The sequence below is a fragment of the Convolutriloba macropyga genome, chromosome 12 (genome assembly GCF_964194025.1).
Source record: "Convolutriloba macropyga chromosome 12, txConMacr16.3, whole genome shotgun sequence".
In the NCBI taxonomy this organism is placed as follows: domain Eukaryota; kingdom Metazoa; phylum Xenacoelomorpha; order Acoela; family Convolutidae; genus Convolutriloba; species Convolutriloba macropyga.
The window spans coordinates 36,817,409-36,838,757 of NC_134479.1; the positions used below are offsets into that span (position 1 = coordinate 36,817,409).

Consider the following 21,349-nt stretch of genomic DNA (forward strand, 5'->3'; position numbering starts at 1 on the left):
AAATTGCGATTTATAATAACATGACATCCCAAATTTGGTTCAAGTGTTGACGGAGGGGGAGGAAGGGAGAACATTCCCTCTGGCTTAAAACTTCGAAACAGCCGTTTAAAGTTAAATGTTGGTTAAGTGTAATGTGTTGACAAAAATTTTTTTTCTCAGAATTTTCATATTATGGTACGCTGCGTTTTCCGTAAAAAAATATGAAATTAGTTGTATAACTGAAATTTTTCTGATAAATTGAACTTCTATGACTACAATTTTTTGATATATGTCAGTTCAAGGAATCAAAATATTCTCCATAAAAACAAAAAAAGGTTATTTGTGTGAGCCATCATGGTGTATTCAAACTACACGGGAAAACGATTTAAATGATTTCCGTTGAATAAGCAAAAAATAGAGATAATTTTTGTCTGCCAATTACGAGTTTTCCACGCCATGGCTGAACAATTTGGGCTCCAAGTAAGCAATCCTCCAACAAAACGTGATTGATTTAGTGAAGAATTCAATGTTCAGCATCCGCTCATCCGTAGAAACGGTGGCCTCATTACGCAAAGGCACACTGAAATGAAAGATATATTGAGTGATCTCTCAAAAGATAGATTGGGTGATACTCTCGCAAAATGAGCGCTTCAATTTTGAAGCTGAAATAGTTTGTCACCAAATGTGAGACTTTAATTAATAATTGATTCTTCTCAACTCACCCAATGAGAAGGAAATTGAACAAATTGCCTGAGTAATGGAAAGAAGAAAAAAAAACAATTGATGAAGTCAAAGAACATGAAGGGACGGTAAACTCAATTGGTAGACTGCTGATTTTAATTGGAACTATGTGAGCAATGAACTAAGTAACATACTTTTATCTTTGAAAAACAGAGGCTGATTTTTTCCCATGATCGAAATAACCAAGTAAAGCAAAATCCCTGATGGGCCCGGGTTTATAACACATTACAAAATCAAAAAAGGAACAATTAAAATACAGCCCATGAGAGAATGTTCCTGTTAGAGTACAAGAAAGGGATTGAAATTTAATTTAGAAAAATTGGATTTTTGAGAGAAGTTATTTAACTTAAGCTATATTAATCATGTCCACAAACCGTTGAAAACAGCTAGCTCCTTTACCCATAAAGCAATTTTTGGTACGAATAATAACCTCTTTTCCATTATCATTCAGTGTGATCTCTAAAAGAGTCTTGTGAAACCAGAAAAATACAATGATCGTCACAATTAAATGAATTAGGTTTGGTTGGGGGAAACAATTTTTGCGAGTGTATGCTGAATATGAATAGGAGATCAGGTGATGAAAAGTTAATTTACTTTAAACAAGGCGTTTTTCGTTTTCATTCACAAAGAAACTCCAAATAATTTTTTGGTTCTAAAAACTGGCAAAAAATTTTATTGAATGCCGTTTTATATTTGAATTTTGCAATTTGTATAAAATTTTATGATTAATATATTTGTACGTTTAACAAAATTTGTCCCTTGAACTACAAAACAATAATTTTGGCGATTTTAGCTGTAAAGTTTATTTCACTTCGAGAAAACGTTTTCACTTTCCTTAATCTATAAATAAATCTTTTAATAAATTTTTAAAAATGTGGATTCTTTTGAAAGAAAGATGGAAGATGGATGAAAAAAGGGCAGTCAACGATGTCAATTTCTAATCTCACATAAAAGAGACCACTATTAGCAACTGGACCAGTACAACCTCAACATCTCTCCAAATTGAACAAATCGAAGAAAATGATACACAGTATAGGCTGCTGAAGTTAAATACTGAAATAAAACGTCAAGTTTTTCTGCGAAGAAAAGCGTTGAGTCACGAGTTCAAACATTTTTAAAAAAATCCATAGTTCTAAGTCAAATTCTAAATTTTGATCCCTAATCCAAGAAAGCAACGCGTTCAAATAATGGATGAAAAGCAGCGTTTACACTCGATTGACAACATTCTTGAAGGGTTTTTTATTTCCGTCAACTAAAATTCTTCGCCAAATTCGACAGTTTTGATTGATGTTGAGCACTATTTATGCGGTTTATTCAATGAAAGAGCAATTTTAGTGCCCTTATTTTAAATGTCCGACATTCAAAATAGATTTGACTCTCATTTTCAGAAGATTTTTGTCTTGCATTTGTTAAGTACATGAATAAAAACCGGATCTTTTCCGTTTTGTGCTCCCAAGCTTAGCGAGCGCATATTATTTGCAACCCACAAACGCACGAGCCAAATTTTTACATTTTTCCGTTTGGAGGCACAAACGGAAAAGATTTGAAACAACAGGCAGCAAACATAAGCTAAAAAATTTTCCTGTACGTAACCTTATCAAATATTCCAAAAGACTTTAAGCTGAAAATAGAAAACATTTAACTTTTAATTATATATGGCTTCGAAAATTTGTTCTGCTTAAATTTTTTCACTAAATGCACCTTCGGTTGTTTTCTATTTTGATTGGTTTTAACCTTTTTAAGCTGTCAACCAAAAACGTTGTTAATCATTTTCTCTTTGATTGAAACATTGTCAAACAGGAATGCTTGAGATAAATGGAGCTGTTCTATTCATATCTAATAAAATATGTTATTCTAAAAACTTTTATTTTATAATCTCGTCTCTATGTCTAATGATTGATAAAACAAGATCACAAATTTGCATGATTCACCTTAAAAATTTAAAATACGTGCGCGAATAAACGAAGAAAGCAAAGCAGATTTTTGCAATTTTTGTGTTTTTTGAGCAATAATTGTTTTCGAATTCATTATACAAATATTTTGATAGCTGTTTTTCAATCTAATTCTTTATTCAGGTTTCTATTGGTCTCGAAATTTTTCCATTTAAAACTCAAACAGTTACAACGGCAAAAGGCAGTTTTTGGAAAATAAATGATGTAATTCTTTGCAAAACAGCAAAGATTTAGCAGAAGTAAATATCGATAAGCACAAAGAGGCTCGGTAATGTGCGTTTGCACATAAAGTACCGGCCCCGCTCATCCAGGTTCTTGGAATAATTTTCTACCAAACAAACAGACAGAAAACACCCAAAAATTCAAGTATCTCTAAAAATTTGGTGTATTAATAAAATTATCGCCTATAATGCAAATACTTCAGTGAAGTAAAACAAAACTGCATTGTACTGATGAGATCTGCCATTATCAAGAAAACGAGGCAGTACAAACAACGAAATGGAACAAAAACAACAACAATTTTTTTAATCCAAAATTTTATGTCCGTTTAAAAAAAATTAACATTAAAGTCAAGTCGGAGAAAGCTGAAACTGAACAAAATATATTTCATTTTTGTACAAAAGATTTGGGACCAGCAGCCAAAAATAGGGCTCGGATGTATTTAGACAAAAAAAACGAAAACAGCAAAAGTTATTAATTTCGCTTACACTTTTAAAATCATTTATCGCAAAGAAATGAAAACCATTAGATATCAACTGAAAAGATCCAAATGTTTTATTATTACCAATGCTTGTATAGGAGGGCATTGGGAACTGTGTTTATTCAATTTTTTATGCGATTACAAAAAGAACAACAAAAAGAGACAAAAAGCAAAAAATCAATTGAAACGAGAAACAAGGTCGGAGCCGTAAAGTCATTTTTCCCCTCAGAATAAGTTTATTTGCGTCGTCGGTGAATACCAATAATGTGTAATCTGACTTCTCATTAATGGGACCAGGTGAAAAGCTGAAAAAAGATAAAAGTTGAGAAAAATTAAGAAATATACATCGTATTTTTCCAAGACAACTATTTTCAAAGTCATGAAAGCCATTAGCTATAAAGTGAAAAAAACTTAAATCAACTCGCTTATTCGTCCAAACAAAGTGATTGAGAACTGTTATTCTTCGGAATATGTCCTAAGTTTACAAGCAGAACGTCAAATATAGACGACAATTAAAATGGAATTACTCTTTTTTGCGAAAGACCCTTTTCAAAGCCAGAAACGAAAATCACTCGAAAGCTTTAAAAACGTTAAATTCTGTTCACTTGAGCATGACGACGAAGCCAACAATGTCATTTGTGACATATAATTAACGAGACTAGAAACGAAGACACACATAGAAAAGAACAAAAATGAAAAGTTAAAAAGTGATTTTTTTTTTGTTGTTTTCAATGTCAGAAAGCCATCAGCTTTCCACTCAAATAAGAACGAAGGCTCATTTTATCCTCAAGAAAAATTTAGTGAGACCTTTCATTCACCAGGAAGTATCATACGCCTAAAAAACAAAATAAATAGTTTTTGTCTTCAGAAACCAATCGACAACACTATTGTTAACAATTTTAACCTTTCTTCATCAAAATTGACTGCTTTTTGGGTAAATTATCCACAAAATGTGAACAAAAATAATGCAAACAAATTTAAATTTTCACAAAAAATAAACCTCGATAACTCATTCTAAAAAACGAAATTAAAAAAATCTATTTCCATTTTCTACGCTGGACGCGCTTTTTAGTGATACCACTCACAACTCTCTACGATGAATATATCGATCGGTCAAAATTGATTGAACAAAAAAAGTCTTTTGAGTATATCGTCCCCCCCCCCCCCCTCAAGTGGCGTCGGAACAATAAGATTAAAATCCATTGAAGGTGGCTTTCGTATGGTTTGCCGAACCAATTTTTTTTCAAGGGTTAACTTTCGATCATTTTGTTCATTTCAAAGCTGATGACGAGAACGAGATGATCCGCCATATATGAATGAAATGAAAAGTATGCAACAGTATTGAAAAAAGCGAACAGTGGTACTGTTTTTTCATACAGGATTCTTTCTCTCAATAGTCTATGCTCTTTGCTCAAAAAATTGTCAAGAAATTTTATTTAGCTTGCAAGAAAACTCGCAACATTATATTCGCTTTAGCCGTTGAAGTTTTTTGTTTTTGCTTTTGAAAGAGACTCGGAATATTAGTCACTACCCGCGATGACTAGTTAGGCCTTATGAAGCAGACCAGCTGTACATCAGAAGCAAAAGAGACGCTGGACACCAAGCAATGACAGACCCAGGATATCGCTCTAACTTTTAAACCAGTACATTTATTTAAAAAAAAGTGCACATATTTTTTTATTCTAAACACTAGGATCATTTCTACGTTTATCATGTCATAAGAAAACTTGAAACAACAAACGCTTCTCTCTGGTATATTAAAAAAATATTGTTCAACTTAATGGTTAAAAATGGTAAAGGAATAATTTTTCCCTTCCAAGGGCATTCGTAAATTCTTCCACAAAACAGATATGACCCACTCAAATTAATTTAAACTCATCGTAGAAAAAAGGAAAGAGGCAATTTCTCCCTGTAAGACTATGACGATGAAGTTTCTTTTATTTTTCAAAAAATTGGCAATGAAACGTCAGAATTTTTATTTTTGTTTACAACTCTTCGATCTTCTCTCTCTTGAGAAGTATCATCACTTATATAGAGTTGTCAACGACTTGGCAATTTCTCAACCCAACATTTGTTTAGGTGCGCTTCACCCCACTGTGGCCATGGAAAGTAAGTAAAAACTTTTCCAATGCTGTATATTATTAATTTTTCAGGAAAAAAGTACTCGAGAGTCTCAAAGAGGTACCCGGACTTGAGTCTCAGAGCAATTCAACGCTTAACCAGCACATTTCAAGATGGAAAAACATAAACAGCTCTGAAACATTGCTTCACCAGTATATTTTAGGTTTCTTTATGTGCATTTTTCTTCATTATGATTAAATTGAGGTCATAGAGTTCACCCAAGCTGAACTTATCCTGCATAGTTTGACAATAACTCATACCTCAAAATTTAGTCTCAGCAAAATTATTTCAAACTTTTTTAAGCTCATAACTGGTACTTACTATAGTAGTATACTCACTTATTATATATAAACTAGCTTGAAGGCAATTACCGCAAAGCTCATTTAGCTTAGTGGTTACAATTTACTACGTACATTAACAGTTAGAAGTACCCACACGGAAACTCGAGTCCCACATAAACAAACCTTCTTGGTGGGATTTAAGTTGAACCTATATTTTTCCAAGGAGTGAATATTATTCAAAAATCAAACTGGCCAGTGAAGAATGTAGTGACATGAACAGAAAACTGGTCATCGTAAAACTCAGAATGATTCTTGACTGATTCAGTGCTGATTTGTCCTGCCGCCAACCTCCGGGTACTTTCTTCATAGACATCAACACATTGACTAACATGTCTTGCACGGCAAACATCAGTTCAATTGCACATAATTCTCAACTGATGATTTATGTCGTATTATACGGCTAATGTGGCGACAAAATTTGTTAATTTAATTAAAAAACATCTTAACAAGAAAAGGTCTGAAAATCAAGCTAGCAGTTTTCGCCATGATTTCTTAATTAAGCTAGTCTAGCAATTTATTTCACCCAGGTCGACATGTCAGCGCCGTTTCAGCGCCTTATTTTGTACGAAATGCGCTGACTGTGCTAAAATTCTGTAAGAGACGAGCTGAATGCACTTAAGTGCGCTAAAATGCACTGTTTGTTCAAAATGTTTGGTTCAAAAATCTGACATAAAATACGCTAAAATGAGCTGAACTTGTTAATTTTTTTTTTCAGATTTCAGATGATTTCTTAATTGAATGCAAAACGTTTAGACAATTTTTTGGCACTAAATCCTGTATTTTATTGTTCTTTCATTCACAACCGACATTTTGTAAGAAGTGCGCTAAAATAATGCAATGATTGCACTGGATTTTGAGCGCACTTTTTTACATAAATTCAGCAAACTTTTCACTAAAACTGTTTTTTAATATAAAATGAAACTAACTGGCAATATTTTCAGGAGTCATTGGTGCAATGGATTAAGTGATGGGTTGGCACAGAAAAGCAGGGACCGAGGCACAGTGACCCATGTGTTTTTTTTTGAAAATTCAGTGGTTTTCAGCGCATTTGTTGGAAAGTTTCACTGCGTTCTAGCGCAGTTCAGCGCATTATTATATTACGTTTTTGCGCTAAAATTATTGAAATATCAGCGCATTTCAGTACACTTCGTAAAAAGTTCAGCACAATTTTCCGGCCCGGATAGGTTGTCAACTCGTCCGGATGTGGTTTTTTTTCAGATCCATGCGAAACTGGACATCATACGTGCAGTGATTTGGCCATCTGTACATTCAACGGATTGGAGCATGACTGCTTCTGTCGCTTCCCCCTCAATGGAGACGGACACTTCTGCTCAAGTTATTACAAACTTTAGATCTGATCCACCCTTCTCTCCACTAAATGACAATGATTTTTTGTCCCATTAGTTTTACGAATAGGAATCATGGCATAATTTGCTGCTCTTGCAAATCAGGGTTTTTAATTATCAAATACTTTATATTTTGATAAAATTTTATGATCCCTGCTTGACTGCTAAGAATATATAAAAATGATATATGACCTAGTTTCCTAACAATCAACGCTTGTCTTAAAGTTTTACAGATTTGATTCATTTCCTTTGCTTCAGTTACCCATTACGTGGCCAATCTACGAAAAATGGAGTGTAAATTATCAACTTTTTCCCGCTTTTTTACGACTCATATTCTAAAACTAGAGTTGTAAGTGTGTATGGAAACGAGTGGCACTGGGTTAATTTAGTTCAAATTTCCTTCAAATAAACCAAACTCCACGGATACTGTATTTTGAAAATGAAAGAATTTTAATGCTTAACTGGTGATTAATTTCAGAAATGTTCTTCTCTATACTATTTATGGATTTAAGAGGATTGTTAGTGGTTTTGTAATTACTCAGAGCACTGTTCACCAAAACAATTAAGTCTTTAAATTCGACCTAAAGTAATTACTAATAAAGTTTGGACAAAAAAGTTTTCGGCTAATTGAATGCTCAAAAAAGTTTCCTTTCCATAAAACGCAATTTTTTTTGAAAATTTTTTGGACATTCGCCACGTAATGCCTAGGAGTTTTGTTACTTGCTGATGTTTCTGGTATGGTCATCACTTTTTACAAATCCAAGAAATTATACAATACCTGACTACGTAAGAAATTTTTATGATGAGCAATCCAGGTTCACATGCACAACTAGAAAGCAAGTTCCACTGCACAACAAACCATTATGTAATGCATGGCACGCAACCTTGTTGGTGGCAAATGTAAGCAAGCGCTTACCGGGCTTGGCACACAAACAGAAACAGTTTTCTATATCAATCATCGTTCGAAACGATAATACATGAATCTCTGGGGGGTTGGGAGCGGGATAAATTTTCTTCTCCTAGACAGAAAATCATTATTGCAGTTTTTTTCTGCAGTCATATGTTTTTTAACAATCTGCAGGTGGTAATTGAGATATTGACGCTTCGTGGTATCAAAATACAGGAAGACGTAATCCATCAATCATCCCATGGTAGTTTTTGATATATGTTCAGTAGATTCTGGAGAAGCGTAGCCGATGTTTGGGGCAAAAGATTTGTATGCCCAGTATGCAGCAAAATGATTATATTCCTCATTTCAAAACACAATTCGGGTGTGTTCCCATCACAACCGGTCATATAATTGAGCACAATTATTTGAGGCGTGAAAAATTATTTCCGACTGTGAAGGTGCGTTTGGCAGGGGTAACAAATTAAGGTTCGTAATGGAATAGAAAAGTTTACTCAGTATAAAAGAAATACTGAACACAGGACCTGGAGAATAATAATTAGCCTGCGTTATTTTCAGGTTATGCGAGATTGAACTTCCAAAACAATGTGGCTGTCTCATCTACAAATGTAATCCTGGAAGGTTTGTCGCTTTTTATCTACCTATTTAGTCTTGAAAGATTTTTTTTGGCCTAATTACCCGTGTCGAGAAAAATTATGTAAGAAATGCGCTGAAGTGCGCTGATTTTTCAAAAAGTTCAGCTCATAAACCTTACAAAAAATGCGGTGACTTGTGTTTAAATGCGCTGAAATTTTGCAAGAAAGGCGCTGAAAAACACTGAGTTTTCAAAATATAGCTATCACTGAGAATCGAACCCTGCTCTCCGGTGACGTAGCCATCTATCAATCCACTGCCCAATTGATTCGAGAAATTCTTCCTATTTAGTATGAATTTATAGTAATAGACAGTTTAGGAAGAAATGCGCGGAAATTATGTAAGAAATGCGCTGAAAATTCAGAGCATTTCTTGCAGATTTTCAGCTAAAGTTATTTGCTATATAAGGAGAATTAAGTGGTTCGAAATTAAGGAATCGGTGTCAAAAAGCGTTTGAATCCACTATCTATATTTAAGAAATGTGCTGATATTCAAATGCATTTCTTCTTACAAATTTTCAGCGCATTTCAGCGCAAGATAATGTAAGATATTTGCGCTGAAAAATTTGAACCATCAGCGCGTTTCAGCTCATTTTAGCGCAATTCAGTGCATCCAACTCATTTCTTACATAATTTTAGCACATTCAGCGCTTTTCTTACAAAATAATTCAATGAAACGGCGCTTACATCCGACCCGGGTAGTGTTTTTTAAGTCTTAAAAGATTAAACAAAGTTGTACTCTAGATTAGCAAATTTTGCTGACGATGTTTTGCATTTCTTCACACCTTGTAGTCAAAGATAATTGACCAGGGTATACGCTTCACTCTGCAAACGAAAGTCGTTTGTCGGAATAATCGCATCAAGCTGTCTTCTTAATGGTCTTGCATTAATTTTTACGGCCAATGAAGCAAAAATTCTGACAGATTGCAACATCTTGCAAAATTCTGACAGATTCTCCAAAAAACTTGCAGGATTATGCATATTCTTGCAACGTTTCTGCCAGAATCCTACAAGATATACATTTTTTCTCCGGAATCTTAAAAGACAGACATTATACAAGATGTCGTATTTCTTCCTCTGCCAGAGTCTTTGGAGATTGCAATTTTCGCTTGAAAAATTGCGGTAAAACCACTCCTAAAACATTGAAATCTACAGCTAAAAATATCGAAACGCCGCATTATTTGGTTCTACATATAATCTGGCCACCGAAAAAAGAAAGCCAAAAAAATTCAGAAAAATATTAATACGGCACCCTAAAAGGAGTTCTTCCTTTTTCTCACTTTTCTCAATACTTTTGTTTTTCGTGATTCTCTAATTAACTTTGTTTTCTTGAGTAGGACGGGATGATGATGGCTTTAAATTTTCTTTGAGGCTTGACTAAAGGATTTTGACAGGGAGGCTTGACTTTCGAAAGGGAGATTGTAATTTTCTTTTCAAAAGAGTGTCAAATATCCTTTCTCATTGAAAAATGAAGGAAAATGAGCTCACCGAAATTTTTTCCGGATAGATAAATAGCCAAAATTTTCCGGTGTACCTAAGTTCTTCCAACACACTTTGAACAGTTTTGAACACACTTAGAGAAGATTCTCAGAATCATTTCAAACTAGCATGTAGAAAAATGTTTAAAGTGAGCACTTAATTTTTCAAGCTAAACAATGATTAAAAAAAGGTTACAATTTCATCAGTTAGTTGACCTGTTTTTCAGAAAAAAGGTATTTTGCATAAAATATTTATCTAATTTTTTGTTGTTTGCCCAAAAACCTGATCTCAAAATTTTAACAGAGGTACACGTTGCTTTCTGTAAAACGAGGGCTCATGCAAGATCGTGTATAGCACAGAGTTATGTAATATAAGACTCAAATTTGACGAAAAGACCTCTTTGTTTAGAAAAAGAAAGCTATTTTACCTATCGACTTCTCGAAGTTCAAATAGAAGCCTTTTTAAGAAGCAATTCTGAGTATTTTTTATTTTGTAAAAAATGCAAACTTTGACCTCAATGTGCTATGCGATATTTCATCACATGATAATGTTTTGCACTGTAAAACGGATTTTAACAGAAACATAATTTTCAAAAAGAGCACTCACAAAACTCAAATTGATGAAATACACGCAATCGGTTGTGAAACAACTTTCTGATATCACTTCACTTACTATTCTTAGCAAACAAAGGAGCGGCTCAAAGATTAGCTTCAAACGGAATAAAAAAACTGAAATCAGATTCAGAAAGAGATTTTTCACCTTTATACATTTTTTAAACTGCTGGTCAATAATATTGATCAAAGATCCAGTTAAAAAGTTTTCTTAGAAAAGAGTGAAAAATATTAGAGTCGAGTCTGATTTTTATCTGTCTCTTTGTTTTTTTGAGAGATTACACTTCTTTTTTAAAATTTTTTAAAGTATTTTTCATATTCTTAGTCTTACATATTTACAATTTTGAATTTTGTACAATTTAAAAAAAACCAAACAAAGAAATATGTTCTTTCTTCTCAATGTTTACGTAAATAATCATGAAATGAAAGTTCTTATTTTTTCTAACGAGAAACTGGCGATGTTATTCGCAAAGTAACTCAAGCATGTAAATTATCAAGCTGGATAAAAATTGACTTTTAAATGCCAATGAAGTATCAATTGAAAGAATGTGGAATGGTGAAAATTCTGTTTTTAGGTGTTGATATAAAATTGCAGATCAGGTATCGGTCAAATAGAACCCTAAACATCAGGGCTCAGTTTTGTGTTGCCTAAATCTATAAAGTGATATGCCTAAATTATAAACAAGTTATTTTCCTTCTTTCTTTTCTCATGTAGTTGTTTTGGTCTTGTTATGTACTTGAAAAGTTTGAAAAACACACTTGAAGGCAAGAGAAGGGTTTACCAAGTACATTGTGATTTTGTGCAGATGCTAAAAAGGAAAGTGCGATCTTCTAGTTTTCCAAACATTCAAAGGAAAGTGCGATTTTCAGGTTTTTTTTATTCGAAACTCAAATATACTGGTAAATGTTTCACCTTTTCTGCATAAATAATTGACAAACTAGATAGAGAATCAGAAACATTCAATAACCATTTTTACCAAAAGACGATTGTTTGATGTTTTGGTCGCAAGTACAGAAAAATTGCTCAATTCCGATGTTTTCTGGATTCTCTTTAGACGAAAAATGGTAGGATGGTTTTTAATTCAACGGTTAAAACAGTTACAACCCATAAACAGTTAAAACCAAACGTCATAATTAAAGAATTTCTCTCCCCTTCGTTTTTTGCGCACTATAAAGTTTTCTTTCAGAAAGTGAAAGATTTCAGCACACAACAGATAATAGACTTAATTTAATTTTTGTCTTTTTGAATAAGAGAAAATTCCATGAAAAATGAACAAAAAAGATTTTTTCTAATAAGAAGAAAACTATTCATTGTGATGGCTAAGAAGAATAGTTTTAATGATTTTATCGATCTTTCACATAACTGCACAAATAGAAAGTCATTATATTATGTTTTAGAAATGAAAAGAGTTATAGAAATGCAAAATTCACTCAGCATGGTTTCTCACTTCAAAGAATCTAAGAGTTTCTCTGTATGATTTTTTTTACTATATACCTACACGCTTTTTATCTCAAGTTATGACGCTGACTACCGAGGTTAGCATCCCATATTCCCTGTTTTTTTTAAACAATTTAAAAGCTTTAGAGATTGGTTTTCAATCGACAACTTCATTATTAGCTTCGGATGCACTTTTTGTTCAAATAGATCTAGTTTAGAATTCTAGTACTCATTTTTACAGCGTTAGAGAAAGCAATTATGTTGTCTGTTGCATATTGCAGAAACTGCATTCTGAATAGTTCATGGACAGTGAAAATGTTGGCTTTCTCATACAAGGGAGTGGGTGGGAGAATTTTTTGCTTTTAGAAAATCATTCGAGATATACGTTTTTGTATAGTGAAAATTAGTTGCAAATTGTTTTTGTTTCAGATACGTAAACAAGGAGACCATAAGATATAACGGGCTCTACGTAAATTTGTAAAAGAAAATAGGGTGGTGCACATTTAAAGAGTTCTGAATACACTTTAAAAACCACAAAACCACACAGTTTTGCAAGTTTTTTTTCCTTATTTGTGATATATGAGATTTGAATTCAATTGTGAATCTATGTCGACTCTTAAATAATTCTTCACATCAGTAACCCTGACTTTGGAATTATCAAACCGTATGATATGATTCCTACCTCAAATTTTTTTACTCAATTGAAGCAATAAAGTTTTTTTTCTACGTTTTGACTTAGACTGTTATAACTAAATCATTCAACCAGTATTGCATTAGTATGATTACATTTGCTCATAGCATAATTTTCGATTGAAAAGTAAGCGTTTTGTCATCTGCATACATTGTAATTGAGCAGTCTTTGTTTATGACCCAAAGTGGTAAATCATTTAAGTATATGATGAAAAGCAATGGCTCTACTATTGAACCCTGAGGTATACCCTTCAAGTCTCCGGAGATATGGAACCAATAGATCCCACTTGCACATATTGTTTGCGTTATTGAAGATATTTCTCTAGTATTATCAATACTGTATCTCGGTGCCAACATCTTCCAATTTCTTTAACAATGTTCAATTATCTACTGTGTTGAAAGCTTTTTTCACATCCAGGAACAGTCCCAAAATACTCAAGTTCGAATCAAGCAGTCGCCTAATTCTTTCATTTTTTTCTAATGCCTGGATTGTAGACTTTTTGGGTTGGAAAACAATATAATATTGCTCGGTTATTTGATTATTTTTATGTAGAAAACCCGTTAAACTTTGTGAATTTTCTCAAAAATGTTACTGAGTGAAGATAATAATAAATTAGGCCTAAAAATGTTGAGTTTCTGCCGGTAATCAGCTTTGAAAACAGGAAAGTTTTTTTTGCTATTTTGAGAAGAATCGGATAATATTCCTCACTTTTTGATTTGTTGAAAAGTGATACAAGAGGTGTACAAATGATTGGACCAAAAATTTTGACAAAAAATTAATTCAAACCGTCTGTATCCACTGCTTGGCTGATCGATAGCTCCATGCAAACATTGTATATCTCTGGGATACCCGCTGGAAAAAAAGGGAGTTTTCATTTGGTGAAGTTTGAAAAGCACGAGTATTTTGTGGAATTTTTTATTCCTTTTCTGGTCCAATTGATGTGCAGAAATTGTCAAATTGAGCGAGAGTGATGTCCACGTTATCTGTTTGATTCTGATTTTGCAATGCATTAGTGTAATTGAAAAAATTTATTTCAAGATTTAAGTAAAAAATTGTTTTTTGAAAATTTTTGATACGATACCCTTTTGCTTTACGAATCAAATTTACGCATTTTCTTTTGTTTTGTTTGAAAATAGACCTTACATTTTTCGAATTTGTCAGCAGAAATTTTTGATAGGCTTTCTGTTTGTTTTTACAGGCATTCTGTATTTTTCGGGGCATCCATTGAGGTCTAAAATTTTGTTGAATTTTGACAAATGATTTTAGAGGAAAGAAGGTGTCAAGCGTTGATACAAGAAATTCGATTAAAATTTTGTAGACATGATCAAGTTCAGTTTTTTCGAAGTTGCGGTTTCCCAGTAATATTTAGCTTAATAAAACCTTCATGATATGTCAGAATATTTCAAGTTCTACAATGGTCTTCTTTGTTTTACTTCATTAAAAGCCTGATTGTTTTTATCTGTAACCAACAGAATACCCAATGATCGCCTAAATTACTCTTTTCAACAAAAGCATCAATAAACTTAAATCTGGATGATACTAAGACATGGTCAAAACAAGTGTTTGTTTTTTCTGTTATTCTTGTTAGACCGCTTATATCAAGCAGCTTCAAATCCAAAGTCTCAACCAAATTTCTGAGACTTTCACATGCTTTATTCGAAACCGAAGTCTCAATATTAAAATCACCCATGATCAAAGTCCTTGCTCCTGTTGATAATGCGTGCCTGAAGGTTTTAATGTTTCAAAAAATCATCATATTTATTTTGCGGTGAGCAATAGAAACCAGAAACAGTGAAAATAGTTTTGCAGATTTTCAATGTTAACGTTATGTTATCAAAGCACAAATTCTGTATAATTTGTTCCCTGATAACAGGGATATCTTTTTCAACCAAATCACCTACTCTACTACATTTGTTTCTGCCATTTGTTCGGAAAAACCATTGATACCCTTCAATAGAGTAAATCATTATCCTGCCATGCTTCAGTAAGAACAATTACTGAATAACAATTATCAGTGGATACAAAGTAACATATTAAGTCATCAAAGTCACCTCTGATGGATCGTATATTGAGAAGAAAAGTCTGCATGAGTGGCGTTAACTTAGTTGGAGCTTCTGCAACGTTAGAAGTACAAACAAAAAAATGGATTTCTAATTTGACCAAGTTTCGCTTGATTGTGTTAGGACAAGGGGTTTTATTTTCAGGTGGTATACCCGATTTGTCGTCATTACGACGCTTAACTTTCAGTTTCACAAAAAAGTCGATACTACTTTTGGGACATGTTTCAGAGCTGTAGGATGTAGTTGGTTCAGGTGGTCATGAGAATGAAGAGAGCGGAATAATGCTCTACTATTCTGACCCTCACAAATCACCTGCACTTCTGAATTTTTAGTGACTACTTTTACATCTATGCCCTTTGCAGCCTCAAAGAGTTCCCTACGCATTGGTAGCAGTCGTTCAAAAAGATAGTAGGGCTTGTTTTTTGAGGAGTTTTTGTAGTCTTTCAAAATCTTTTTCAATCTCCAGATAATATGTTTCTGTCTGAAAAAAGTTTTTTGAATAATTTTCTAATGTTCAGTTTAAACTTTAACTTTGTTTTGTTTTTCAGCGAATTTGTAAGATTGATTAATGTTTTTTATTGTAATTTTGATCAATTGTTTATAATGCGTTTGTTTTTAAATTTACTTGAAGCATCAGAAACCTCTCAAATTATTTCCTATTTTTGTGTTATTGTCTTCCATCCAGGTTTTTTTAATATTTGCTTTTTATCAAACTGCAATAGACTTTTGTAGTTTGCTCCTAACAAAACTGGCCTCTTAGGGCTAAAAAATAGTGTAACTTTTTTCACTACGCTATTTCAACAAAACGTGAAAATTTTACCGAAAAAAGAGAAAAAAAGCAGTCCTAAAACATATTCCCCCTTTTATAAAAAAAGTTGAAACAATTAAAAAACACTTAAAAAATATTAGAAAGTTGGACAAATCAGATGAAAACGTTGCTCTATTGTGAATAAAGTAACTTCGCTCGATGAATCAGCAGAAGAAGTGTATGTGTTCAAAACAAGCAATAGAAGACAATTTTTTGTTGCTGATGCTCATTATCAATTATAAGAGAATCAAGTTGCAAACTTTTCCCGCATCATTTTTCAGGATCACCAATTGTACTGTTGTAACAACTCAAAAACCGTAAATTTGCGAAAAATGCATTGATGATATTATAACTGTAAAGATTTTAAAGTTAATGGATTCCATAGCGAATGAAAAACAATGATGGCTGGTGTTGGTTGATTTTTCCTGTAATTATCCGATCGTTATCAGAGCCATCACCACTGCTACAACATATCCCTACAATTGGGTTTCGATTGCAAAAATCTCAACTTTACTTCACTAACTTGCTGGTTCATTACTATTTAGGAAGTAAAACAGACTTATCCTTCAAGTCTCGTTAGGCTTCTCTGTTTAATTATGCAACCATTGTCTACGATTTTTGAAAACATTGTAATTTATATTAAAAAATCTATGAAGTTTTCAAATTTAGTACTAAAAGTATTGAGTGTTTGGAAAATTTTCGTACTTCTCTCGGTTTGTTTCATCCTATTGAAATAATCCCATCACGTTTGAAGAAGTTATTACATAAAATCAATTCAAATGAATTTTTCCTTTTCTAATTGACTGAATGAATGTAAAGTTGAAAAGTTTCTTAATTTGCATATGTAAAGTCCAATCGTCTTCCCGCGCGTATATTACAGACAAAACTTTGCAATTGAAGCCAATTTGCGCATTTGTCGACTGAACTTATTTCAATCCCCATGAAGTGGCCAATCCAAGATCTTACTTCAAAAAAAATTACCGCAGTAACTAAAAACAAGCGGTTTCAAATCTAATGCATAAAATAATACACCTAATTACCTAACTAATCCAATCAAATAGCTTGAAATGGGGCTATTAGGATCTATAAGGATCTATTTTAGTTCGCGATGTTTTTAACAGAAAAATAAGGGCTTGAAAATTTGATTTTACCACGCTGAAAAAAATTAGTGCCTCAACTTTTATTTTTAGTAGACATTATTTCCCCTTCTTCTATCATTTACTTCTCAGGTATCATTTGCACAAAGTTTTGTGAAACGGAAGTTTTCCTCGTAGTTCGTGTAAATATTAGTCCACAAGAAAAATCACTTTTTTTGTTGTATAAATTTGCTTACAAAATGCATTTTCAGCCATAAAAACAAATTAAATCTGAGGTTTCGTCATACGGACTAGATATCCATACCAACATCCCATTACCGTATTTAGTTTAAAATTTTTTGTTCAAGGGCAGTACTTTAGTTCATTTTTCTTTCATCTATATCATTAATCAGTTTTGATCTTTTTTCTTCAATATTCATGTTTTCAACAGGAAACTGTCTGTTCGCGATATAGACAGAAGTCAGCTTCGTCTATTGTCGCGTGATCACCTCATGATCATCTAACTTCTTTTCTGATCTAATTTGTAAATTTAGTTTCGCTCTCCTTTTTGCGTTGCTAAACGTCAGTTGCAAATTAAAATTAGCAATTTAAAATCTCAGAAACTCAGCTAGTCATTCGCGACGGCAATACCTAAATCTAAAACCAAAACTCCGATCTTTACTTAGTAAACTTACACTTGCGCTGCAATAGCCTATTTTAACTACGTGAGTGTCTAACGCGACGTAAATGAATCAATCTAAGCTTCGACAGTGCAATATGGCGAAGTCAGCGGTCGATTTAAGAAAAATTCCTCTTCACATAGATGCTTTCTAGGAGAAAGAAACAATCACACCACCTTTGTCATGAGAGAAATGGACTCAACAATGGAAACTCGCTTTGCTATCAATAGAGGGAAATCAAATTGAAGTTCTTTTCCACGGACCAACTTCAAGAGTCTCGTATCCACCAGAAACTGCATACGAGGAACCGGTGGAAAACCACAAACAAGCAATTGAACGAGACCGGAAAATCCGCAACCAACAATTAAAGGTATAATTAATGAGAGAATAGATGCCAAAACATTGATGAGATTGGCATTTTGTGAGGTGACAAAGCTTGGGAAATCTGCGATCGAAAAGCTGCTTCACTCCTCTGTCTTTGCATTGGTACAGAAGGTCGTAGAATCTTCAACAGCAAACACCCACATTTCCTTAAAGAAAAGGAACCGATGAAAGAACTTTGGCGTTCCATGGAAGATTAGTTCATCAAGTCTTGAAGTCTTGCAACATAACATACGACCCATTTGTCTTTTTCTCATCAAAACAACAAAAAGGAGAATCCCATGCAAGTTTCCATAGGAGATACATTGAAAAAGCTGAAATTTTCAATCTAGGTGACGAGGAAATCAGTTTAACCGACCAAAGTATTAGAAATAGCCATCCATATAGAAATGGCGGCCTAAAACCAACAAAAGTTTAATCAAAATTTAAATACCAACACCCAATCTGTGGATATAATTAAACACTTCCAAAATAGTAATTGTACCACAAACTACCATCAACAAAGACAACGGTACAATCGTAACGCATATGCCCTAAATCAATATCAATTCACCAGTATCTGCGCAAGTTGTGTTCAGAGCTGGACCTAAAATCACCGTCAAACTTGCCCATCCAAAACAAAAAAATATAGAATTGCGGAATCCTAAACCATTTTGCAAGTGCAGATTACCTAAAAAATCTCAATCAAGAACCTCACCACATCAGAAAACACCTGTTAATCAGATCGAGTCAACACGTGATAAAAGCGACGATGAATTGTTCATATATTACATAGCAGGCTACAGAGAACTGTATGAACAAGTATATGACACAAACTATGACCGTGTTTCCGACGACTATGTCACAGCTATCTCCAATGGAACAGCAAATAAACTAGAGTCTCTCAATGCCAAATTACAGTTCGGAAAAATTCCCTCAATTTTGATTATTGAATCTGGAAGTGTGTTTAGCGTCTTAACCTCATGTGGGCCCAAAACCAACAAAAGATTAATCAAAATTCAAATACCAACACCCAATCTGTGGATATAATTAAACACTTCCAAAAAAGTAATCTGTCCACAAACTACCATCAACAACGACAAGGGTACAATCGCAACACTCATAAGCCCTAAATCAATATCAATTCACCAGTATCTGCGCAATTTATGTTCAGAGCTGGACTAACAATCACCGTCAGACTTGTCCAGCCAAAAGAAAAAAAGCAAGAATTGCGGAATACTAAACCATTTTGCAAGGAAGTGCAGATTACCTAAAAAATCTCAATCACAAACCTCACCACATCAAAAAACAATTGTTAATCAGATCGAGTCATTACGTGATAAAAACGACGATGAATTGTCCGTATATTACTTTGCAGGCTACAGAGAACTATGTGAACAAGTATTTGACTCAAACTATGACAGTGAGTCCCTCAGTGCCAAAGTACAGTTCGGAGAAACTCCCTCAATTTTGAACATTGACTCTGGAAGTGAGTGTAGCATCATAACCAAGACATTGGCCAAAATTATTCTAAAAACAAGACCATCAGCAAGATGGATCGCCTCAGAAGACAAAAAAGACCTCATAACATCCTCAAATGAACCAATCAAAGTTCAGGGAAACTCACCACCACAGTCACCTACAAGGATTAGGTGTGTATGGACGCATATTTTGCAGTGGTAGATGACGAAATAAAAACAGCTTAGGACGGGACATTTTGAGTGATCTTGGACTTGTAGTTTTTCAACAACAATCAAAAATGGTAAATTGAGTTAACAAAATAGATAACTCTACATGCAAAGTAAAACAAGTGATCGCGTCGCAATTTCAGAACCAGTTTCACGAACTGGACTATCAAATACACACATAGTTATATCAGGTCTCATCAAAACTTTACAGCAAAGCACTATGAAGTCGCCGCGTTACGATTAGCCTACAACCTAGAATTACTGTCGAACTTGACCAATCACAAAAGGGTGCTATATCAAAAAGCGGTCAAGTTGCTCTGATGAATAATTCAATTCACGTATCGTAATTACAGTAAAGAAAGTTTAATCTATTAAATTAGCATTAGATTCAAAACTCCTCAACAAATCAATTCATAAAAATAAATATCAAATGCCCATTATAAAATTGCTAATTGAATCCAATTCCCAACATTTGGAAAATACACTTAACAGCCAGCCAGCATCTTTTTCACAAGAGATCTTTAATATGCATACAGTATTCAATTACAATTACATAAAGAGACCGCAAAACACTGTAAGTTTAAAATTATTTTTGTTGAATTAACAGGTACATATCGATTTAAGACTGGATTTATGGTCTCACTGACATTCCAGCAGAATTTCAAAAAGGAATGGACTATAAACTTATAGGCATTCAAAACACGTATTGTTTCCTAAATGATATTATAAAAGTTAGTACCGGATCAGAATTTGATCAAATTAATTATGGTACTAAATGCTTAGAAAATTAAAATCAAGATAACTTGCGCATCAGTCTCCAAGTCTTGAATTTCTTGGGGATAAATTACTCAAACAGCCATGTCTCTACTCAAAAACAAAACAGCTGCTATATTATCAATTCCACTACCAAATACTCTTAAACGATTAAGATCAATTCTCTGATCAGTACACTACATTAGTAAATTCAAACCACATTAAGCGTAACCCTGTCTCCCACTACAACCATTACTTAAAAAATCATGCTAATTTAGTTTGTACTGGATCACACACCAAACACTTCAACATAATTAAAGCTAAACTAACACAAAGCACTGAAAATTGCCACTTTAACCCTAAATTTGATGTTAGATTCAATTGCGACGCACCGCGTTCTGGACTAGGCGCAGCACTCCAACAAAATATTCCAGATGGACGGAAACCCTTTGCATTCGCGTTTCATTTTCCGAACACCACAGAGGAACAATACAGTGTAAAGAAACCGGAACTTTTGGGAATTGTATACTCAATCGCCTATTTTAAATATTACTTTTATAGTGAAGTCTTTGCAATGCTTACAGACCATAGAGCTCTACCGTCAAAATTCAAAGAACATCGTTCGAATAATTTCTACATTAGTTGACACTGCTGATGGATTGATAGATTGCTTCCTTGTATTTTTGCCATTGAACGCCAGGAGCAACGTTGGGCCTAGTTGATTACATTATTCGAAACACTTTTGCACGTGCAAAAAAGTTTCAGCTTATAATCAACTTTTCTTAGAAGCAACAATTTCCAAAATCAACCATTCATTTAAACAACTTATTCAAAATAAACCATTCGTGTTACAAATATTGAATAACATTCTAAAGCAAAGTTCTCCCATTCAAATCTAAACAGGCCTGCTGCACCGCAATACCTATACCTAAAAGCAGAAAATTACAAAAAAAACAAGGGACTTGCATTGCATTTACCACATTCTA

General features: G+C 33.6%; 1 protein-coding gene across 1 annotated transcript in view; it reads left to right on the forward strand.

Moving 5' to 3' along the window:
• LOC142350483 (uncharacterized) overlaps nucleotides 1-19,605 on the forward strand; it is a 137,498-nt gene extending 117,893 nt beyond the window's left edge. Inside the window, exons 8-12 of the mRNA XM_075402333.1 lie at nucleotides 5,452-5,481; nucleotides 7,053-7,169; nucleotides 8,262-8,331; nucleotides 8,646-8,708; nucleotides 19,301-19,605. Coding sequence (XP_075258448.1) covers nucleotides 5,452-5,481; nucleotides 7,053-7,169; nucleotides 8,262-8,331; nucleotides 8,646-8,708; nucleotides 19,301-19,605 — 585 coding nt within the window. The remainder of the gene's footprint in view (nucleotides 1-5,451; nucleotides 5,482-7,052; nucleotides 7,170-8,261; nucleotides 8,332-8,645; nucleotides 8,709-19,300) is intronic.
• Nucleotides 19,606-21,349: the final 1,744 nt, after the last annotated feature.